At 34.4% G+C, this 24883-nt stretch overlaps 1 protein-coding gene across 2 annotated transcripts in view; it reads left to right on the top strand.

Moving 5' to 3' along the window:
- Positions 1 to 23883, top strand: part of LOC128238602 (uncharacterized) — a 32333-nt gene extending 8450 nt beyond the window's left edge. For both annotated transcript variants that reach the window (XM_052954697.1, XM_052954695.1), the window contains 14 exons: positions 54 to 130; positions 1461 to 1536; positions 2479 to 2715; positions 3751 to 3859; positions 5768 to 7329; positions 8692 to 8820; positions 9582 to 9767; positions 10620 to 10831; positions 14168 to 14356; positions 15529 to 15582; positions 16302 to 16412; positions 17189 to 17291; positions 19280 to 19449; positions 20869 to 23883. In XM_052954697.1, coding sequence (XP_052810657.1) covers positions 62 to 130; positions 1461 to 1536; positions 2479 to 2715; positions 3751 to 3859; positions 5768 to 7329; positions 8692 to 8820; positions 9582 to 9767; positions 10620 to 10831; positions 14168 to 14356; positions 15529 to 15582; positions 16302 to 16412; positions 17189 to 17291; positions 19280 to 19449; positions 20869 to 22449 — 4788 coding nt within the window. In that variant the 5' untranslated portion in view covers positions 54 to 61 and the 3' untranslated portion in view covers positions 22450 to 23883. The remainder of the gene's footprint in view (positions 1 to 53; positions 131 to 1460; positions 1537 to 2478; positions 2716 to 3750; positions 3860 to 5767; positions 7330 to 8691; positions 8821 to 9581; positions 9768 to 10619; positions 10832 to 14167; positions 14357 to 15528; positions 15583 to 16301; positions 16413 to 17188; positions 17292 to 19279; positions 19450 to 20868) is intronic.
- The last annotated feature ends 1000 nt before the right edge of the window (positions 23884 to 24883 follow it).

Below are 24883 nucleotides of genomic sequence, written 5' to 3'. Positions count from 1 at the left end.
AAACTGGAAACCAATTTATTTTATTTTTTATATTTTATTATTTATTATTACAGATTCAGAAATGCCGAGTACCAGAAACTTAGAGAGAAAAGGGAATGAGCGTATTGTGTCTTCTGCAGTGACATCAAAGGTAGTTACTGAATTACTGTCCAAGATGTGTGAAATAAGTTTTCATAATATGGTACAGGTGTCAGTCACTTCCAAGACCAGTGTGTAAATCCTGGCTTAGAATGTATTTGCTTGTTTTTGACACAATTAAATTTGAAAAAGGTTTTCAAATTCAATTAAAAATGGTTAATTTTAGCAGGTATGTGGCAGTCTGTGCCTTAATTTTTTTTCAGCACATGTCCTTTTGGGCAAGTAATTAAAGAAAACCACTTGCCCAAACACAGTTTTACTTGCCCAAAATAACCAATTCATGCGTAAATATACGAAAGCCAATATTTCAATATAATAATAACGTTCAATCAGGATTTATGAATTGTTGAGGAAGAAGTTATGAAAATAGAGGGATCTAAATTTCAGAAAAAATGCACTTGCCCATTAGGGCAACCACCTGGGAATTTTGACTTGCCCGAAATAGTATTTACTTGTCCCGGGCTTCGGGCAAGCCAGTTACGACGAAGATTGATGTGGTTAAAACTAAACTTGCAGTGGTCGAAATAAGCACAAGCCCGCAAGCCCTGCACTGGTAAAATGTCTTTCGGGCTTGCTCAAATTCTGAATTTTATATAGTAGGGCTTGTTCAAAAATTTGATGCCAATCAATAGTATAATAATTCTGGTTTGTTGATCCAAAATTCTAATTTCGATGACAGAACTTGTTACCTTTGGATGCTACTTAATTTGTTGTCAAGCTATGGCAAGGCTTAAATGAACCTTGTGAGTGAAAAAATATTCTAGGTTGATTTAATGGGCATACCATAGTATTTATTTTTTTAAATTTTGTTTTAATTGAAATGCGTGAGAAATTACATAGTCAGCATGAAACCATGATTTTATTGTCAAATCGTAAAACTCACGGCGAAACCGTAAGACTTGACAGGTATGTTTTGTGAATAATGTCATCCAGTAAACCCGTCGCCAAAATGGTTTCAGCCCTTCAGCTGCCAGGTCATTTACATCCCTGTTTAAATATTTGCTTCAAATGAATATTTTAAATACTTTCTACATGAATATATATATATCTTGGTTTGCCATTTATTGTCCTGATAAATCAGTGGCTGAAATTAGCACCATCCGGCAAGCCCTGCACAGGTAAAATGATTACCTGGCTAAAATCTTAAGCTCTGGATATTATCGCTGGGCTTGTTCCATATTTTTGATAACGCCAAGCACTTTTTTAAGAATTCGGGCTTGTTCATCAAATTTTGATGACTTATAAATTGTTAATATTGTTAAATGTATGTATTTATAACAATTAATTGACTTTTTATGAATGCCTTTTTTTTCTACATCTAGACTGCCAAAAAAGGTACTGATGACAATGCAGAAAAAACACAGCCTGGCGGAAAACAGATGAAAAATGCACCAAGTTGTGAGTTTTGTATATATACATATATGCTTTTGCGCAGTTGATAAAGCTTGTTCCATATATGCTTTTGCACTGTTTATAAAGCTTGATCATGGAACTAAAAATGATGTTTCCCCATTTAAAGAATGGGGCGAGGGCCTTTCTGATAGAAAAAATGCATCATTTTGATTAAAATTGAGATTTCCAATATTGCTTAAAAATGCTTAAAAAGTTAGACAGAAAAAATGAAAGAATATGACAAGATTTTCTATCTTTAAGAATACACCAATTTATTCGGTGATTGGTAGTTCCAGGTTTCTTTACGAAATAAATTCGCAAAATATATTAATTAGGAATTGGGAATTATATATATTTGTTTTAGCATTGGGAAGGGGGTCAAACTTCAGACACAAATTGGTAAGAAATAAACACTGAGTCAGTACATGAATGTCAATGTGATAAATGCTTTTGTAAAGTTTTAGTTTAAACTCAAACAGAAAGATATGTATGTCACGGTTACCATACCTACACATGTGGTGAGGAGGTGTGTAAGCGGTCCGGTAGCTCAGTTGATAGAGCACACCGCGCTGATAGAGATGGGTCCCGGGTTCGAGCCCTGGTCCGGCTGCACACTTTTCTCACCCTGTGACATTTGGCACCCAACGAGGGACCGTGACTGTATATAAATTCAATATACTACCCATTTTTTCGTCGAGATCATGTTTACCTTGTTCTCAGTCTTGTTAATTCGGGGACGAATTCCAACTTGACAGGGGAGTATGTCACGGTATTGTTACCTAATCAGGTGTTGAGAAGGCGTGTAAGCGGTCCGGTAGCTCAGTTGGTAGAGCACTCGCCCTGTTAGGGAGGGGTCCCGGGTTCAAGCCCCGGTATGGCTGCACACTTTTCTCACCCTGTGACATGTAGAAAGTACATTCGAAATTATAATTGTCTTTTATTCCGCAGTTGAGGACCCTAAAATGAAAACAGCAAAGCCATGTAATAAAAGAGTGTCAACAGGCCTACATGACATTCCAAAGAAGAAACCTAGAACTGCAAGTGTTGGTGCAGTTTCATCAGCTCTGGAAGAAGCTGTAGGGATGGAGGTTTTGTCACCGAGAAGGAGTTCTCGCGCCGTCGTTCCTAACAGTCGATACAAAGATATGGTGGATCCAAGGAAGAAATTGACCCCTGCAATATTAGGTGACATTATGTTTGAAAATAATTGTTGATTGCCTATGTATTAATTATACTGCAATTGGACCCTATTTACAATTTTGAAAGAGAATACTGTGAAATTTGACCCCAGTCCTCTCCTGAAAAAGAATATATTTGTAAAAAAAATCACCTCCTTTTTTGTTTTAAATGAGCATTAACCTCTTAACATCAAACAAATGTAGCAATAAAACATACCTGTAGTGATATTTGTGACTTGTCTATAGGTTTCTTTTATTAAAGGTTAGGAAACAAGTTTTGCATTGTATAAAACCTGTTAGTATTTTTCCTTTTTTTGCCAAAACAATGTTATTTTCGCCTATCAAAGAGCCCCGCCACCTTTCCCTTAAAAGTTGAAAAAAACAAAAACACTGGGTTGTTTTTCACAAAAATATTAGCAACATTCATAAATCCAAAAATTTTGTATCATTTTTCTCTTGTGTATTTGTTTATGGACTGTTGTTTATTCATCATGCTAGACATATTTTTGCTAAAAGTAACTGAATGCAAAAGTTCTTTAAATTATTAAATTTGTATCAAGTCACTATTTTCACATTTGCAAAGGACGCTGGCCCACAACACAAAACAGTGAGAATAAACATGATTATGTGGCGATAATTGTAGATTTACCATAATTGGAGGAAATATAAATGTCAGTCTGACTGATTGATGTATTTTCTATCATTAAGATAGAAATGTACAAAAATATCATAATATCATAAACAATACAATAAAATATTTTGCATTTTTTTCAGGAAATACATTTTGTATCAAGTCTGTTTTAGTTGGGAACTTACTGAGTTGATGAAATCTGTGTTGCTAGTTGATGAGTTCAGGCAAAACCCGTCTGAGCCGCGGGCCAAGTCAGATAAAAATTAAAGTGGGTCTTAAAGAAAAATTGCCAAATTCTCTATAGACTTATATTTGAGCTAAGAACAAAAATTATTCAACTTATAATATTATTGATAGTTTATGATACTTCTGATAAGTATTTTATTTTATTCCCGATTCTTTTAATTTCAGGGAAAAAGTCTGACACATCATCAACGAAAGAGTCGAAAACACCGAAAGTCGTAAAACGGGGACAGGCACAAAGAAATTCTCTGTTGGTTGATATGAATATTGTCGAAGAGTATGTTCATTTTTGAATGTTTTCCACAGTTATAAATAGCAGGGCTTCTAAAAGTTTATCTTGTCACTTTTATTGGGGTATTTGGAGATTTGTTAATGACAAACCTTGTTTTTGTATTGCAATTTTTAACCAGTTTCACTATGTGAAAACCTGGTTATTAGAATGGCAAACGTCGTTGTTCGGGCGGGTGGGCGGCGTCAAACTCACCTATGAAACTGAATAACTTTAGTAAGGGTTGACAAACTTGGTCTATAGTAGATAGAAAGAGTTTATGGGTACCTTTCATGGGATTGTGTTTGGGGTCCCTAGGGTCAAGGTCACTGTTACTAAAAATAGAAAAACATTTGAAACTGAATAACTTTAGTTAGGGATGACATATCTTGACTTATCTTGGCTTATAGGAAGAGTTTATGGGTACCTTTCATGGGATTGCTTTTGGGGTCCCTAGGGTCAAGGTCAAGGTCACTGTTACTAAAAATAGAAAAACGGTTGAAACTGAATAACTTTAGTTAGGGATGACATATCTTGACTAAACTTGGTCTATAGGAAGAGTTTATGGAGACCTTTCATGGGATTGCGTTTGGGGTCCCTAGGGTCAAGGTCAAGGTCACTGTTACTAAAAATAGAAAAACGGTTGAAACTGAATAACTTTAGTTAGGGATGACATATTTTGACTAAACTTAGTCAATAGGAAGAGTTTATGGAGACTTTTCATGGGATTGCGTTTGGGGTCCCTAGAGTCAAGGTCAAGGTTACTGTTAGAAAAAAATTAGAAAAACAAACCTATGCTGAAGTTCTTCTGTCAATCATTTAAAACCTGGTTTCGTCGCATTGCGGCTTTTCTTGTTACAGGTTTTATAGAAAATGTTTCAAAAATCAGTCCGGCATGGTAAAAAAACGTCCAGACTGGAAAATAATCGGATTTAAGAAGCCCTGATAAATAGTATACAATAGGTAACTAGTTATGTATTATGGATTTAACTTTAACAAAATCTAAATTCTTGGTATTTTAAATTTTTCATTTAATCAATTGTCAGTGTTTTTTATTAAGGGACGAAATTGAAAAAAAAAAAAAATTCACTGATCTAAAAACTGTAATATTTTGCATCAATATCTTCCAAAGTATTGCTCATGAACTGTTGCTGTTAGAAAAAATGTCAAATAAATGTATTCTAGCATACCATTTACACTCAGCCTCATTTAACAATTATTGGTTAAAAAAATCTTGCTTTCAAGTTAAATTTATCACGATTTCAATTTCAAAATTTTCACAAGATAAGTAGCCTTAAAGGGTGAGAAATAAACTGGTATTATACCAGTATGCCTCAATGTTGAATACATGTATGCAGTGGTCAATATTAACACAAGCCCGCTAAGCTCTGCACTGGTAAAATGTCTTCTGGGCTTGCTCAAATTCTGAATTTTTTATATATCGCATGGCTTGTTCAAAAATTAGATGCCAAGTAAAAGTATAACAATTCGGGCTTGTTCATCGAAAAGTCTAATTTCATGACTGTGTATGTTGTCTTTGTTTACTATTTTACTATCGTATAAGTTTGCTAATTCACATAATTTATTACAAACAAATGACATAATGGGCCCATTGTTCAGAACTGTGTTAAATTTAAGAAGGTTGTTAAGGACATCATTGTTAGCTTTTAAAGATGAAATAGTTTATGACATGCTCATGTATTTTAATAAAGCAAGTACAGCTAAAATAGTTGTCTAAAGCATTGATTGGAATACTGCAGATCATAAGTGTAACATCCAGGGCAAAACATATTTGAAAATCAACAATGATAACATTAACAGTGTTGTTAAAGTTAACAAAGTTCTGAACGGTCAACTCATTGTTTGCATGATGTGAAAAAGAAACCCACAGTCATTAAATATTTTCAAATATTTCAGATCAGAAGAAAGTGAAATAACTGAAGAAGTTGTTACTGAAGAGACCACCATTGACCAAATGGCCCAGATGAATTTCATGGCAGAGGCACTAAAGGCACCTCCAACAGTGGAGAGTATTTCACCTCCAATAGTGAAGAGTTCACATAAAGTCGGTCTTGTACAGATTGTTAGACCTGTAGAAGAGTTAGACAAGTTATCTACAAACAATGATGCAAAATTAGGCCAATCAAATAACAGTTATTTGAAAGGGACCAATGAAGATGTTAAAATAGAATTCTTTAGTGATGAAAAGGCAGAAGTAAATGTTGTTGTTAGTGAATCTCATGCTAAAGATTTCGCAGCGTCAAATGAAGGTATCATAGAACAGTATAAACCTACAGAGAAAATACAGGAAATGACTGATGAGAACAGCTTGGAATTAACTGTTGATGCATTTACAAATGATGCCGGGACAGAAGATGGAAGTCATGATAAAAACGTGGCCCCTATCATAGTTATACCTGGTAAACCTGTTGATTACAATGAATCAAATAGCATTGCTGAAGTTAAGCTGAAATCTAAGACTAAAATTTCAAAAATGTCTGGAAAAAAGATGGTCTATCAACAGGTTTCTAAGAAGGGACAGACAATAATTACATGGCCGACACAAACAGTTGATGGGAAGAAAAGAATTATTATTTCAACACCAGGGGAGAATGATGATGATGAAGATGATGATGTTGATGATGATGATGATAATGATGATACAAGTCATATTCAACAATCTTTTAATGATTATTGTATGCCAAAGGTAGTTAGGTCAATGTCAACACAAATTTCCCCTGAGATATCTGAACTTCAGCCTACCAAAATCTCGTATGAAATTGGTACAACCGGTAGTATTGGTGGTACAAGAACAAGTCCTAGTCAAGGTTCAGCATTGAAACCAGCTCCTAGGGTTATAACAACTAGCCATATTTTACATACTGATAGAAGCAAAGTTGGGAATACTGAAACTCTAAGTTTAGGAACACATGAAAAAATAGTATCTGGTAATGCTATTATTAAAAAGCCAAGAGTGTTTGGTCGACCGAATGTTGAAGTACTCTATGTCCAAAATTTGCAGAAGCCTTTTACCGGTACAAAATGTGAGAAATCCCCGAAAGAAGTTGTTCCGACTTGCACTGCTGAAGTTTATACAACTGTTTCAAATATAAACAAATCAACAGTCAAGGACATCGTTGTTTCAACACCGGCAGATCAATCTCCTAAACCCATTGTCAGCCATTTGTGTGAAGTGGTGGAATACAAACCTCCGGTAAAATCTACTAAAGAAGGGCAAAAATCGTACCAGTATGTTATGATAGACAATCAAATGGTTCGAATGCACAAACCTGGAAATAATTTTGGTCGAATTGTTGGACCGAACTTGTCATCGGAAGACGCTAGTTCTAGTCGGACCTCAGCTCAATCCGTATTAGCGCAGTTGGTTGGCAATGTTCAACAGCAGCCCAGTATGAATGTAAGCCAAGTCCAGCAAGTGCAGAGCAGTTTGTCAATTCCAACTGGTGTATCCAAGAGAGGTATAGATTTTTAGCATTATGAAGCGTTTTTCTGCTTTAACGCAGTGCATTCTCACAGATTGACCGATTTGACAAATTGTTTTGTTGTCTCAGAATCAGCTGATTTTCGCATCAATGCTTTAAATGCAATCATATAAGATAATTCACAATAAAATAGAACTCAATTGTTTGGAAAACTGCCAAAAATTTCATTTTTCTTAACATTAGTAGCCCTTTTAGCCATAAAAGAACAATTTTTTATCGAACTTTTAAAAATAATTAAAACTGTTCTTGCTATCTAATATTTTTTTAAGCAATCATATATCACATGTTTTCAGACATTTATGCAAAATTTTGCTCATTCGAAGACAAAATACGGTAACAATAAGAGCTTGTCAAACAGTCAATCTGTGATCGTGTAGCTTTCAATATCAAATACTTAAATTAAATGTCAGGGATTTTTCACCTTTTTAACAGAGGCCTTCACCTATTTTCCAATTGAAAAAAAGTATATTTTTCCAAACTTTGTTTACACACACTTTCTTGAATTCAAATAAATGAGCTTAAGAAGAGTCTATGGGAAACCCTTAATTTTTACAAATTTCAAGTGTTTAAGCATTAAAGTTTCCCAAAATAAAAGGCTTCTACCGATTTTAAGCTGAAAAAGCCTAAGTGTAGTAGATAATTATGTACATGTAGGTTGTAGTGATGCACATTATGTCCTTAATTAAATGGTGATTCATGGCACTCACTCATGGTTAACCAGAATAACTTGGTAAGCAAAGTTGCTAAATACATGACTGTGTGCATGTTTACATGTTTATTTTATTTAAAGAAGGGTTGACAAAGTTTGATTGTGTGATAAAATGCATACAGGGCTAAGACACAAGCTGTTATTTTACAGCCCCTTAGCCATAGGTATATCATTATACATTGAAACAAGCAATTTCTCTTCTTATGATATTATCATAAGAAGCGACATTGTTTGTTTCAATGTAAGATAGCAATATATTACACACTAGGCCTAAAAAAAAAATACATTTGGTTCCAGTTACCCGACCCTACCTACGGAATAGGCGCCGACCCTAACGTTTTTATAGTCAGTTTGAAAAAAAAAAAATGAAAAACTAAAAAAAAAAAATTTTTTTTTTTTGCTTTTCAATATGTAGTTTAAAACCTTAATTGCTTATATAGAAGATAACTTTAACACCATTCTCCAATGATGAAAATGACATTCTTATATAAAGCCTAATAAAAAAAAAAAGCCTACCTACCCTACCTATTTTTGAAAAGGATGTAACCCTAACCAAACAATTTTTTTTTAGGCCTTATATTTTGCCCTTATTTCAATAAACTCAGTAAACTCTTATATTGGTATTTCAGTGGTGCACGGCCATATTGCATCCTCTGGTTCCCATTCTTCCGAATCGCAGGAAGTAATTGAGATATCCCATGATGCCTTCTCACGAGAGGTGTATGGTGACGGGGAAATCATAGTCGATCCTTTTACTGGTAAGGAAAGTTTTTCCTACATGTTATATTGATAAAAAATTACACGCACAGACACATTGCAATTCTTCAGAACCCTAGAAGTAGTTGGGGATATCCTATGATGTTTTCTCACAAGAGTTGTATGGCTGTTAATATACAGAAATCATGGTCAACCCCTTAAGTTAACTGGTAAGTCAAGTTTTTATACTAATCTTTCTATATAAACACATGCACTGACCACATTGCAAGCTCTGGGTCCAATTTATAGAACCTCAGGAAGTAGTCGAATCCAGAGATGTCTCATGATGTCTTCTCAAGAGAGGTGTACAGTGTCGTGGAAATCAGTCAACCCCTTAGGGTGTGTAAGCTTATTAAACCCCGCTCTGGTCTTGCCCATGTGGCGAGTGCCCCAATAAGATTGTTAGTCATTATAGGTTTTTGGAGCATAGTGCACAGACAGAATGTAACCCTGGTTAGAGCTACCCTGGTTCTTCAACGTGCACCAGTGTATATCACTGTCACATGGGACCCCCATTTTTTTTGGTGAACACTGTCATCTTAAAGTGTCCAAGTGCCTAATACATTTAACATTGGAATTATTATATAACTTTAACTGAATGTTCACCTCAAATATGTATCTATAGGCTTATTGAGCAATCTTTTTATGCAGTTAATGACAGATTTGCTTTCAAACTTAGCTGCATTTTACAGAAGTTTGTTAACAGTTTTGCCTTTACTCTTTTGATTGAAAAAGAAAAATTTTGTTACATGATTTATTTCAGGAGCGAATGTTCAAGCACTCTATGTCCAAAATTTGCAGAAACCTTTTACCAGTACAAAATGTGAGAAATCCCTGAAAGAAGTTGTTCCGACTTATACTGCTGAAGTATATACGACTGTTTCAAATATAAACAAATCAACAGGCGTAGAACATGGTCACCAAACTGAGGGAATAGCTGAAAATGAAGGTACCGGTATATATATATATATGTTTGTGCAATCACTTGGATCTACATATTATAATTTGTGTGATACTTGGCTTGACTTACTAATGCAAGCCCTGAGATAGAAATTTAGTTCTCTAGCAAGCTTGGTAATCATCCAACTTGTGCTAGGCATGCAAGCTTGTTTCTTATTTAAACCACTGGTACAGTGTAGAGAAGAAACTCCTCTTAAAAGGAAATGCAAATTATTGCCCTTGATTGAGTCGGAAAATTTATCAATTCACTTGTAAAAATCTATGAACAAAGTGGCTCAAGTGAGGCTTTCTTACAGACAGTGCAACAAACCTGTTCAGTTTAAATTGTAGATGGAAATGGCTTACTTAAACAGCATTAGAAATTTCGAAAATGTATGTTATGATATATAGAGAATACATGGCTGAAGCATGGATGGAAGAAGTTTTCCGTGAAAAAGATAGTTTTCATAGCAAGCGGAATAAACTTCCTTGGTCTAGGCGCTAGCCATGTATTTTATTTACCCTGCAACTTTCATATTTATATTCTATTTTCTTTGTTTTAAAATAGCATTAAATGTTTTAATCAGAAACATTTATGAGTCGTCATAAGAAGTCAGACAAACTTCTTTTTTAATGCATTAAAGTCAATATAATAATTTTTTAAAATAAATGCACATTATCATATTTATCTCATACGCCACATAACACTGCTCTACATATCAACAAGTGTATTCGGTAGGCCTCTATTTAGTCACCAGAAGGGTTAATGGAAGGATTTAAATTGTAATGTAAGTAAGAAAGAAAAAAACAATGTATCATGAATACCACATTTTTCGGAAATATTACCATTTTCTATCCACAGAACAAGACCCTCACCAGAGCATTGAAGCCACCGGAAATGAGCAAAGTACCATCGAGAATCCAGCAATTTCTGCCGACCAAGGGTCAGTCGTGTGTATCGAGGGCCTGGATGAAAACAACATTCCGGAGAACACTAGAATCACTGTGGAGTCTTTGGCTACGGGAGAGGAGGCAATTATATTCCATATTGATGACCTCGAGGAGACTGAAAAGGTAATGGCATGCCAGGAAAACAGAATGTTGGGTTACTTGTCTGCTTTTGAGAAAATATGGTGAAGCTTCATTGAATAGTCTTGGTTTTGTCTTTCTCTTTTCTTTTTTTTTTGAATGTCGAAAAAATTCTTTAATGATGGCCATTGCTGAGAAACTTTTATGGTTTAGTAAAAGTTTCATTGTTTAGTTCACCCAAGAGGACATTCTTTGCTTCTAAAAAGATAGCCCTACATGTGCTCTTTTTCAATGCCTCTTTTTATGTTCTGGAAACAAATTAAATGTGTTCCCATCAGTTACCAGCGTTCATCTCAATGAAGCTAAAACAGATATAAACTTACAAAGAAACCTTTTAAAGTGATACTCGTATAAAATTTAAACGCAATACATTCACATGTATAACAAACATAAATTTTGGCTGATAAACCTATAACTACCTAATGAATAATGCATTTAGGGGAAATATTAATTTCTGATAGCAAGATTGTAACCATGTATTTAATAGCTGAAAATACTCAAATATTAAATGACTGGTGGGTCCTAAAAGATTTACAGTGAACAACTCAAATAATCGTCTCATAAGGTAAAAATACTGCGTTTTCTGTATCTTCACAGTATCCTTCATGGTTAAGTGAAACATATTGCATATCATAAACTGAAACAAACAATTATCATTTGCATGTATATAATAAGTTTAGCAGCGTAAACAGCCTGTTATCTTTTATATAATTTGATGGTGTACAGTGGCAGATTAAATTTATTATGCCCCCTTTTGAAAAAAGTGGGGTATATTGTTTTGCACATGTCGGTCGGTCGGTCGGTCTGTCTGTCTGTCGGTCGGTCGGAATACCAAATGGTTTCCGATCAATAACTTGAGAACGCTTTGACCGAGGGACCTCATACTTGGTATGTGTATTGGTCATCACCAGCAGATGAACCCTATTGATTTTGAGGTCAGTGGGTCAAAGGTCAAGGTCAGTGTGACCTTTACATGAAAAACGGTTTCCGATCAATAACTTGAGAACGCTTTGACCCAGGAACCTCATACTTGGTAGGTGTATTGGTCATGACCAGCAGATGAACCCTATTGATTTTGAGGTCAGTGGGTCAAAGGTCAAGGTCAGTGTGACCTTAACATGAAAAACGGTTTCCGATCAATAACTTGAGAACGCTTTGACCCAGGGACCTCATACTAGGTAGGCTTATTGGTCATGACCAGCAGATGAACCCTATTGATTTTGAGGTCAGTGGGTCAAAGGTCAAGGTCAGTGTGACTGTAAGCTGAAAAAAGGTTTTCTGATTGTCCATATTTTATTTAAGTGTCCAAATCCTACTAACAATTTGGCTCCCAAGGGGGCATAAATGTTTCACTAACATCTCTTGTTGGCTATAACTTATTAAACACATATTTGTTGCAAATGGTTACAACAACGACACCACAGCATATCCTTAAACCAAACATCAGCATTGTGCCGACTAGTGATGAAACGATTATCAAGTACAATAGATAAATCGTCGCTGATATTTTGGCAACAATCAATAGTAGTCGTCCAAAATGGATGTTGCAAATGGACGTTGCCAGTGTTACTTCCGCTAATTTTGCATTGTTTTAAATGCAGTTATTTACATGTACTTGGTCTGGTATGCATCATTTTGCAACTGATATGCGATTATTATGTATGTGTTTTGTTGTTGTGTTCTTTCGTTAAGTTATTTAAGTCGGTGAATGTTTATAGGGAAATTAACTTACTGTTTCCAAAAAGCATAGTTTCACATTTACTGATTCCAGTTTGAACCATTTAAATGATCATGATGATCAAAAGAATATAATGAACTGTCAATTATTGTCCAATAGTAAATCGAAATGTATGATCCCATTTGAATTGATTATCGATAGCAAATGGAGTCTGATCTCAAAACACTAGTGCTGACTGAATTAAGGAATAAGACACTCATAACCCAACATGTTCTTTCATGCTTAGTGTCAATTTCAATGCCTGTTACCAACTGCATATTAACCTACATATGTTAGTATATGAAAAAAGCTCAAAGAAAATCAGAAAAATGCCATTTAGTTTTCAATACATAATATGCTCCTGTCTTGAAAATATGTGACAGAATTTCATCTAAAATATGCCGCTGAAATAATAATTATTTTAACACATTACAAAACCAAGATAAACACAAAAGCTAACAAACGCAATAAATACCAACAGATCATGTAATACAATTAAGTTTTCTTAAAAGTTAAAACCAACGTGTAAAGTGGTCAAAAGCTCAATAGAATCAATCAAGACTCCTGATTCAAGAGCAAGGGAGAGTAAAATAAAATAAATATACTGCAGTCTCTGAACACAGGTTGCCTCCCTTAGACTGTAAAGTCACTTTACATATCTAGTTTAAACATAATAAACATTACAATGATTGTGCAGAAAGGTATGATAACTTATGATACTAAGTCACTCTCGTTAGCAGGATGTTGTGCGAGAGTGTGTTCTTGTGTTGCGAGGGAAACTGAGTTTTCTGAAAAAACCAACTTGTCCAACCAAACTTGCATGCGACCAGGCTTGGAATCGAACCTGGGTCGCCTTGGTGAGAAGCAAGTGCGCTAACCACCACGCTAACTGGACAACATTATCTTTGACTATTCAACAAAATATGGAGGTCTATTATTCATGTACTAGTCATCATCCTCAAATCATATTGAAGCTTTAAGTCTTAAAAAAATTGTACAGGGCTTTTTCAGCAAAAATTGGGAGAAGGTCTAGCCTTTTCATTTTGGGAAATTTTAACACATGGTTGCTTTAAATTGGAAAAAAAAATCAAGTGTACCAGCTGCTTAAAGATAACCCCTGTGCAGACCTACAAACCTGTAATCTTGTTTATATGCATTAAAATATGGTTAAAGAAAGTAGTTTAAAGATCACCCCTGTGCAGGCTGACATGACGGATGGGAAAACTTGTGCAGTGTTGTAATACTGTTAACTTGTATAAAACCTATTCCATCAAATCATTTCAGGATTTAGTTATCTCCAAACTACAACAAGTCTCACAATCCTATGCTGTACCCCAATGTAGTGTTAATATCACCCCTGTGCAGGCTGACATGATGAAGGGGAATAGTGTTGTATTACTCTTAACTTAGTATTAAACCTATTCAATCAAATCATTTCAGGATGTAGTTATCTCCAAACTACCCCAAGTCCCACAATCCTCTGTTGTGCCCTTAAGCAGTGTAATGATCACCCCTGTGCAGGCCGACATGACCAAGGGGAAAACTTGTGTAGTTTTGTAATACTTTTACCTAGGTATTAAACCTACTCCATCAAATCATTTCAGAATGTAGTTATCTCCAAACTACCTCAAGTCCCACAATCCTCTGTTGTGCCCTTAAGCAGTGTGAAGATCACCCCTGTGCAGGCATACGTTGTTGAAGAAGATGAGGATGACACAAAGGGAGCCAGTGCTACCACACAAACTGAGGAGACAGACTCAGAAACAGATGACGATGAGGAGGAACCAATTGAGGTAAGACTGCTTGGGACCTGGGGACCGTTTCAATAGAGATCTTTAATAGTCAATTTAAGTCTTAAATTGAAATTGTTGAAGAGTCATAGCTTCATTATTTTGCCATAAACTTCTGTAAATTGAACTCTAGCCAACACTGAACATGGACACAAAGTTGGGGAAATACCCTTTTCATTGTATTGCCATTAATGAAATTTATACAATAACGATTTTTTTTTTTTTTATTGAAATGGCCCCCAGGGCTTGAATTCATAAAACTTATTACATATATTTCAATTCTTAACTTTAATCAATTCTTTGAAATTATCATAGTCAAATTTAAATATTTCAAATTAGAGATTTTACATAAAAGTTTTGATTAGCATTTACAATGTAAGTATATAAAAAATAAATGATTTTTATTTTTTTTTCAAGAAGAAATATCATATATCAGAAATATGACTTAATCTAGGAAAACACTTAGAATTTGAGAAAACAATATACTTACCGGCATATTTTTTTATAATCTGATTAGGAGGTATAATAATATTACCTTACATCCAATCGGGCAGCTGAAAAATCCTTGCTTAGTTTGTCTTTTTTCTGTTGTAGGTTTTTGATTTATGTTGTGCATGCAGACAATCTTTTATCCAAAATGTAAATATGTACGGTACTCTAAATGGTTAAGTCATAATGTGTTGTTATCTTATAAAGTTTGATTTTCCCTTAAATGTGGAGGCATCTATGACATGTGTTTATGCTGATATGAATGCGGCTCAAGCCCCATTTCCATGGTAGAAACAGTCCTTTCAAAGGCTTTAAAAAATTAGCCTTGCCCCCAGGGTCTCAAACCCACAATCTGTTTGGAATTTCTTTGGAACATATTTCAATTTTGCTATTACAACAGTAACCTTTTAAGCTGATATTTTAAGATTAATATTTTTTGAGATATTTTATCAGCCTTGGTGTTGTCGGCTTGCAAAAAATTTAGCCTTGGTTGTAATTCATACTCTGCTAAAAAGTTTATCACATGTAATTTAGTGTTCTTGTTGCCAGAGACAATACATATGGCCCATAACTAGAGCTCTAATAACTTTTAAGTTATGCCCCTTTCCAGCATAAAGAAAAGAACAACACTTGTGAATGCTCTTTTGTTCAAGATAATTTATCATTTCTTCATGTGTTTTTTTCAGGTTGATATGGAAGGGGGTGGCTATGAGTTGCCTGTGATAAGGCGAGGCAGAAGGGTAAGATCAACAATAATATTCATGGGTTTTGCCTCTATCCGATATTTTCATGGGTTTTCCCCTCTTTAAAATATTCTGAAGGGGATTCCCCTCATAAAATATTTTACACAGAGAAAACATCAAAGATTGGACAAGTGTCAAAGCCATGGTTAGCTTCACTGCAGTGAATACCTATACTTGACAGTTGCACCATTTGCATTATGAGGTATAACCAAGTATTCGGATTTTAACTTTATTTGCGGGTGCTATGTCCGTCCCCAAAATGACGATGTTCAAAATAGTTACTACAACAAGTCAATATGATTTTTTCTATGTTTTATTTTGATGGCACATGCATAATATAATAGGAAATGAAGTGTAAGTCTAATATTAATTTAGTTAAATAATGTGTTGGTCATTTTTTTTATTTTGACGGACACTGGTGCACTTTTAATTGGAAGATGTCATATATTATACTATAGAACAGTTATGCATCAATTGAATAATTTTTAAAACAGAAAAAGGTTGTCATACCTATATTACACAGAAGCCTGACAAAACATCCCACAGACAAAATGTAAATGTCAAATGTCAAAATGATATGGGATGTTTTGTCCATGGGATGTTTCGTCCTACATTCATATTATACTATGGATAAACATGCTCATCCGCTAGCTTTTTTACAAATTTATACACGTACACAATCATGTCAGTTTGTCATGCACAAATATTTTTTCCAGCCTGAAGGCACTGACTTACAAGAATATGTTATAGTCCAGTTACCAGAGGGCTCAGTAGTGAAAGAGCCCCAGGCTAGGTCCAGAATACCACCACCTATACAACAAATACAGGTATTGAAGAGGGGAAGGGAGGTCATTTGTGCTAGCAAATGATTCTTAATAGCTTGAAGGGACTCATTCATGTTTTGTAAAATGTTTTGTTTTTTTAAGATGACGGTAGAGTAGTGGAGTAAGATGAGAAGGTTGACAGCGGCACAAGAGGGTAGAATCAGGAGCTCTGTTTCTGAGCAGACTCTGTTGGATTTGCAAATATTGCTCGGAACATGTTTGATAATGCTTTCATTAAGTGTGGCAAATCATCAGGATTGTTAAAACTAAGATACAGACGGCTGGAACCCTTCAATAAATGTTATTATATATGCTCAAATATTGTCTTTGAAGTCCATGATTTTGAATAGTGTTAGTTACGCTTTTCAACAAAAGGCTTCAAGGTTAGATTATTCCTCAGGGAATGTAAGAATCCTTGTGGGCGAGCAGTTTTGATGTCAGTTTTTCTATTTGTTTCTTGACTGTACTGGCGTTGCCTTTGGTCAAAAATGAAACATTAAATCTTGCTCAATGAATGAAACCATTCCAGAGGTTTGATTATATCTAAGACGACTTATCAATAGTACACCACTAGTTTTTAGTCATAGAATTGAAGATTTGCTTATTTATATATAACATAACAGACTTATTTAAAACTTTTATATGCAAATTATATATTTTCCACTCTTAAGACTCTAACTTGCAAGAAAATGTGATAGTGAAGTTTCCATAGGGCTTAGACGTTAAAGAGGCATAGGCTAGGTCCGGAGTACCACAATTGTTTTTTTTTATATCTCCAGGACCCAGTCACAATGGATGATGATGGGCTGTACACGTGTGTTGACTGCAATCATAAGACGGACAAAAAAAGCAATTGGTTTAAACATAGGAGAAAGCATCTAGGTAAGGCCTGCTTTATTGACTGATAAAGTGTGTAATTTCTGTCCACTTTTTTTGCGGCTTAAAGGGACTAGACACCAGATGGTCCAAATTTTGGCAAATACAGTATTTCCTTAAAACAAGCCTAGGATTGTTAATGTGAGCTAATGTGAGGCAAAAATACATCACTTTACATTTCGAGTACAAAAACTATTTGGAGAAAACTTCGAAAGATGAGATCTTGGAAATTCAAAACTTCAAAACCTTGTGTTGATTTTTACAGTTTTTAATTAAATGAGGAGTTTAAATTTCATGGAGTTGGCATTTTATTTACAAATTATATCATATTTTGACAGAATTACTTTACAAAAATGGAGAAACTCCTACACTTGAGCTTTCATGTTGGTAGAAAAACTTCAGAACTTCCATTTTCAAATTCTTACTGGAACCCCTTAAATGTATTTTACCAAGTGAGCACCAAAAATTGTACCTTGTGAGTGGCTTTGCCATGATATATTAACTTTTGATTATCACAAGATAAAATTAAATACTTCTATCTGACAATAAAACAATTCATATTTGAATTTCATGTTTGTAATTCATCAAAATAGATAATTGATCTTTAATTGGAACATTGCAAAAAATATTAGCCAAAATGACATCATACCGGAAATGACGTTATTAAAAAAAATCCAGCACTGTCTGCAGTTACATTTTTTCCCCAGTATTATAGGCTAAAATTAGGGCTATTTCATTTAAATATATAACCCGGGGGAAAGCACTTTTAAATTATGCCACCCTTCTACAGAAGTAAAATTACCCTTGTGGGATCCAAATTAGCGAAAAAAGACACCCATAATTGCCTTAACCCCCAGTGGGTAAAATTACCCTTGTGGGATCCAAATTAGCGAAAAAAGACACCCATAATTGCCTTAACCCCCAGTGGGTAAAATTACCCTTGTGGGATCCAAATTAGCGAAAAAAGACACCCATAATTGCCTTAACCCCCAGTGGGTAAAATTACCCTTGTGGGATCCAAATTAGCGAAAAAAGACACCCATAATTGCCTTAACCCCCAGTGGGTAAAATTACCCTTGTGGGATCCAAATTAGCGAAAAAAGACACCCATAATTGCCTTAACCCCCAGTGGGTTGTATGTTTTACTGGAATAGCCCTTAGAAGTAGAACAGTGAAACAATATTTTGATAAACCTCACTGTTGAAATAGTGAGTTCATCAGGATATAATCAACTGTTATTGATAAAGAAACACCAAAGCACAGCGCTATAAACATGTGCTGTAGGTAATTTATGACGACTTCTTAAGTAAATGCTAAGAAATTTTATGAAAGCTATTATGTCTTTCATAAAGTTAGATGTAATACTTTGAAAATAAATTGATTTAAATTTTATCTTTTATTTCATGAATACTAACCTTTTTTGTATGACTTGACAGTTCATGACTTAAAAATTATATTTTGGAGTTTAAGACTATGGTAGTTTTGTGTGACATAATCCAGTTCATAAGCCCAAGGATAAATCTGGAAGCCTTTACAGTTTTGTAGTAAAATGGCCCAAACAGTGAAAGCCCTCGGGCATGTAGCAACTAGGGTTTTTGAAGTTCAGGGTTAATTTTGAAGTCAGGATAAATCCTGAAATCCGGATTGAAAGCTCTTAACATCAGTAAAGATTTTTTTTTTGCTTTGACATTTGTAAACATCAAAATAATCAGCAAGTACCAAATGACTTTGGAAACAATTTTAAAAGGAGTCTGAGCCCCTTTTCTCTGATTTTGGGCATGTATCCCTCATACTAAAACAGGCCACCGGCTATGTTTTTAGATTATCAGCTCTTAAAGAACCCCTGATCAGCCAAGAATAGATTTAACCAACCTATGAGCTTGTGGAGACTCTTATATATATTTAGAGAATATTAAATGAGGAAATGATCAAACTAGTGCCGCAAACTAGCTACAATTTGAAACTACTTATCCAATATTTTGTCCATTTTTTAGGTATAAGACCTCATGGCTGCCCTAAATGCTCGTACAAGGCTTCAACCAGCAGTAACCTGAAGAGACATATGCAGATCCATGATGATGTGAGAAACTTTGCCTGTGTACTGTGCGGGCTTCATTTCCGACAGAAAATACACCTCGAGAGGCATATCAAATACAAACATTCGGTGAGACAGCGGGTTGTATTTGTTGCATCGGAGGGATTGTTGAAAATTTTGTTAACGTTAACAATATGATTAACAACAATTTATTGTTAACTATAAAATTTGAAAAGAGCTCAAAGATTTAAAAAAATCAACAAGAACATCTGAAACCATTGTCTCAACTCTCTAGTCTTAAAAGAATAACTGCAGATTATAAGTGTATCTTTTAATCTTTCAGTGCAGTAAAGATTTGAAAGTTTATAATGATGACTTCAACAACGTTATTAACTTTGACAAAGTTCTGAACAATCGGCCCAATGTCTTGAACTTGTCTGAAAACATCTTAAGTAACAACAGGGTTTAAAGATGTACAGTTTTGTTCTTATCACAATTACAATGTAAGATACAATGGCACATTCCGTCAGAACTTTGTTAAAATCAATGTTGTTAACGTTTGTTGTTAACTTTAAAATCTTTACTGCCCTGAAAGTTTAATGGATACATTTGTGACATTCAGTGTTCAGTACAAAATTTGAGACAGCAGTTTCAGCTGTATTGTTTTATTTAAATATAATAAGCACTTTCAAATTTTCCACATTCAAAAATTAACAAAGTTCTGAACAATTGACCCATTTTTCATGTTTAATTCAAATTATTTTTTTCTGGAGAAAAGGGTGAAACATTATATATAAATGCATTCAATGCTTTATGCGGGACTAGCTTGATTTAAAGTTACATCCTCTTCATTGTGTTCATGACAGTTAGCAAGTTCTTCTTAGCAGGAATTGTCGTTCTGTAAAAAAAGGAAAACATTTTAATTGAGTAATCTAATTAGAATTCATAATAGAATACAGTACACGTGTATATTTCCACACATTACATTACATATAAAAATATATACATCAATGAAGATTTACATCAATGAAGTAAACTATAATAACCATGATCCTTTTTTGTTATTAAACATTTGCTCAGTTTTATAAAAAGAAATATATATTTTAAGTTATATACATGTTTTTACTGTCTTTGATTTCATTAAGAATAACCAAAAGATTTTAAGTGAATGAATAGTAAACTTATGATTGATTCTATTTACCAATTATATACATTCACCTATCAAAATATATTAGATTAAATGCATGTGTATCTCATTGTACATGTCTGTGTGTGTGTATACATGAATTACCAAAGGAAATCACAGAAAAGCACAATATTGATCTTTTAAATCAGTGGTCGAAATTAACACAAGGTGAAGCCTGCAAGCCCTGTACTGGTAAAATGTCTTTCGGGTTTGCTAAAATTCTGCATTTTATATCTAGCAGGGCTTGTTCAAAACTTTGATGCCAAGCTATAGTATAAGAATTCAGGCTTGTTCTTCCAAAAGTCTAATTTCAATGACTGGTTAATGATCATGTTAATTAGCCCCATGTTTATTTTTCACAGGAAAAGAGGGTCAACTGTCCACTTTGTGAGTTCACATGCTCGAGTGAAAACCCAGAACTCAAGGTTCACATACGCAAGACACACATGCCCATGGATGGAAGCATGGATGCATTTACGTGTGACATTTGTGGCCTTATGACCATCAGTAAGAGAGACCTCAAACAACACTTGAAGTTTCACAAGAAAGGGCCGGAGTTGAAGCTGTTTTGTGAATATTGTAGCTTTGTCACAGACTGTACGAGTAGGCTGAAGCGGCATTTGCTGATTCATACAAAAGAGAGGCCATTTCAATGTGGTTTGTGTCAGTACAGAGCAACTCAGAAGGAACATGTACTAAGGCATATGAGGACACAGCATAATGTTGAGGTCGAAACGCGGCAGAAGTTGAATCTGCTGGATATCAGAACGATTACCAAAGAGGATAATGTAATCATTCCGAAAGATGCATCAGCAACTCCAGTGAATTCCTCAAAATACAGACACTGGATTAGTGATAAAAGTGATGCAAAAAGTCCTGACCAAAGCTTTGGACCTTTCGAGCACTCTGATTATTCTAGCCAAGAGAAAATATTTGCATGTAACTATTGTTCAATGAAGTTTTCTAGGCTGATAAATCTATACAAGCACCTTTATGCACAGCATGAAACAGTAATGCCAAGCTCCACAGAAAGTGGCCATCAATGCGTTGTATGTGACTTTGTTACGAATTCAAAGAAGAACCTTCTGGTCCACATGAGAAAGCACAATACTCAGGATCATTCACCACCGACTCATGTTTACTCATGTGTGCTTTGTCGATATATGAACCCACGACGACGGAATCTCTTTCAGCATATGAAGAAGAAACATGGTATTGAGATTATTATGAAAGAAGATGGGTTAAATTGCTTTGTCAACATAACTTTGGACTCGAAAATGAACATTGGTGAGGGTTTTCCAATTAGTGCGACGGAATCTGGCGTAATTGCTTTGTCTGAGATAGTCAAAACTGAACCAGTGACAGTAAGCACAGATGCCTTACAAATAATGACGGATATAAATAGTGATAAGATCTCATTTCATAACATAATTTCTCTTGAAGATATAGGTACATATGCAAACGCTCACATTGAGTCACAAGGATTGATTTCACCAAGTGTCAGTGTGATGGAAAGTGATGTAAAGTCTCATGATGCTGCAGAAGCTATTGAAGGTCTTCAGGCACTCGCTGAACAAGCTGGAATACTAGAAACACAGAATGTAGACCATGATATGACATCAGAGATTATCACCACTGAAATTATGAACGAGGGAGAGATATCTATTGTTGCTGAAAACGATGACGATGATTCTCATTCGCATGTTTTGCAAATCTCTCATGAAGAAGGGGAGAATGTGACTTATCAGAATATTGAAGAGCTTCAAAGAGAGGTAATTCATGGAGGGGAAGTAACTATGGAGAAAAATGATGAAGGTCTACAGCTGTCTGTGGAGCAAATAAACGAGTTATCATCAGGGGACTATGTGGAAATAAATGGTGAGGTTTACAAGGTGGAAATTGCGTCTGGATCCAATGACAATAATATTGTGCAAAATATGTAAAAGGAAAAAAACGAAAGATGTGAAAGCAGAAACGTTCTATCTGTATCATTATTTAAGGTCAATAATGAATTAGATTAAAACTTTGCACTGTCACCCTTGAAAATGTGCTTTTTGTTTGAGTCAAACATTTGAAAGAAAGAAATAGTGTGCTGCAGAATTGTTTTGTATTATTTAATTTATTTATTTGTTATATAGCATATATAATATTTAAAAAATGGATTTCTTGTTTAAAATGAAATCAAATTATATTGTTTAAGCAGATGATTTTAAATATTGATCACACAATGTTCCTTCTTTTGAGTGTAATACAACCGGTCATAACCATATTATCTTATGTTACACTGGTGTAATATAACTTGACCTTAACCTTTTTTGCCTTACTAATGAGGCGTCAAACTATTTACTGATAAATGAATAAAATATTTATTTCTAGCTTGAAAAAAATAACCTTAAGTTACATTATGTAAATGACATTTGATACAGAATTGTATGTACAGACAACTTATAATGGAAAAGTTAAAATTTTGGCTAAAGCCTCGCTATTTTATATTAATTTTGGTTAACTTGTTTCACATTTTTTTAAAGTTTTATTAAAGAGCAATTTATGTAAGATTGAATAAACATACTGGTATATACAGTCGAAGCTCACAAACTCTGTTATCTTGATGTTCTGGTTATGTTGGACCTTTTCTTTCTCGATTATTTTCAGTTTAATTTTTCATTTCATATTTTGGTTAAAGATGCACTCTTACTCCCAGATAAGATTTACTACAATGAATAATTTTGTTTTATTATTCCAAAAAGGATGAATAAATGTCGAAAACAATGGTTCTTATGAAGGATACCGAAATTAATTTGAAAGAAATGAGCATATTATTTATTTCTACCTTTAGACTATAGTTAATCACAGTAAATCTTTTAGCATTCACCAATCATTTAATATTTTTGCATTTTCTGCTATTAAATACACGGTTACAATCTTGTTATCAGTAATTAATATTTTCCATAAACTCATTATTTAGTAAGAAGTTAAAGGTTTATTAGTCAAAATTGATGATTGTTATACATGTGTATGTTTTGATTTTGAATAAGAGTGTCAAATTAATATATCAAATGTTCGTTATCTCAAAGTATTTTCCGAGGTCCCAACGACTTTGACATAACAAGTTTTGACTGATGAAGTTCGGCCATATATTATTTCTCATTAGTCTTAGCTAAAAAAGCCTTCTGTAATAAAGCACTTGGTAGTATTGTAAGAACAGTCTTCGGTCAATGTTTTATTGGTATGTTCTAAATATCACTTGTTATGTATAGAAAAACACTAATCTAAAACATAACTGTTGGTCATGGCGATAAATAGCAAGTTTTGCATACATTTTATGAAACAAGGGAATAATGTGACTTTTCCAGAAGAAATAAAATCTAGAAAATTTGGTTCCATAATCTTTGTTAAGATATTCAATGTACACTGGTGTGAAATCCCTGATGACCCCATATCATTGTGCCATATCATTTTTTAGAGAAAAAAACATGCAAAATAAAGCTTTGAGTTTTACCAAGGGGAAGAAACTACAACATATTTTAAAAGTAGTTCTTGAAGTTGATATTTTCACTTCTTGCTTTACAGTGAAAATATCACCGTTGTTATTTTTCTTGTTAAACTCCATATCTCATCTAAAAGCATGAAATAGTTTACAAACACTCATTTTCAGCCTTCAAAGATTCCAAGTCAGATTTCAGTTGAAATAAAGAACATCAATACAAACTTTTATGTATGTTTGGTCATTTATTTTTCATAATAGTACTCTGAAACATAGGCAATTCCCTTTCAAATCATACCAAAATTATATCAGGACAGGTCATCAAGCATCAAAGTTTAGTATTAATTTATCGCCACTGGCTCAATATATTGACAGGCTTATTTGTTGATTTGAAACCTTAAATCAAGGGTATTCACCTTAAAATGTCAACGATAGCAGCAACTGGATCACGCTCAGACTTTCTGAATCAATACAGAGAGCATCGAGAAGTTGAGATTGCGGCATGGGAAGAGTTCACCATGGGGCTTATCTCAACCTCAACTTGTCAAGGGAAGAGAATTTAAACCTACCATTGTCTTTGGAGTAGGCAATTAAACTAGGACAGTCACTTATAATGAAATTGCAAAAATCATGTGCCTAAACGTGAGAAACTATCAGATTACATTTCATGGCGGTTATTATTATTATGCTGGAGTGGTTTTGTTCCGTTATTTTTCATGTCAAGGCTGGCTATATATTATGGATTGGTTATATGAAGTAAAGTTGAGACCGGTTGTCACGAGTTCCATACTAAATTTAGTGTTGACGCCCATGGCACCGCCAATGGGAACGCCGGACGGGTTCTGACTTAATCATTGAGAAAGCCAAACGACCGCATAAGTTCCATTACTAAT

This window comes from Mya arenaria, chromosome 6 (genome assembly GCF_026914265.1).
Source record: "Mya arenaria isolate MELC-2E11 chromosome 6, ASM2691426v1".
Classification (NCBI taxonomy): Eukaryota; Metazoa; Mollusca; class Bivalvia; order Myida; family Myidae; genus Mya; species Mya arenaria.
This window is presented reverse-complemented; position numbering and strand designations above follow the sequence as displayed.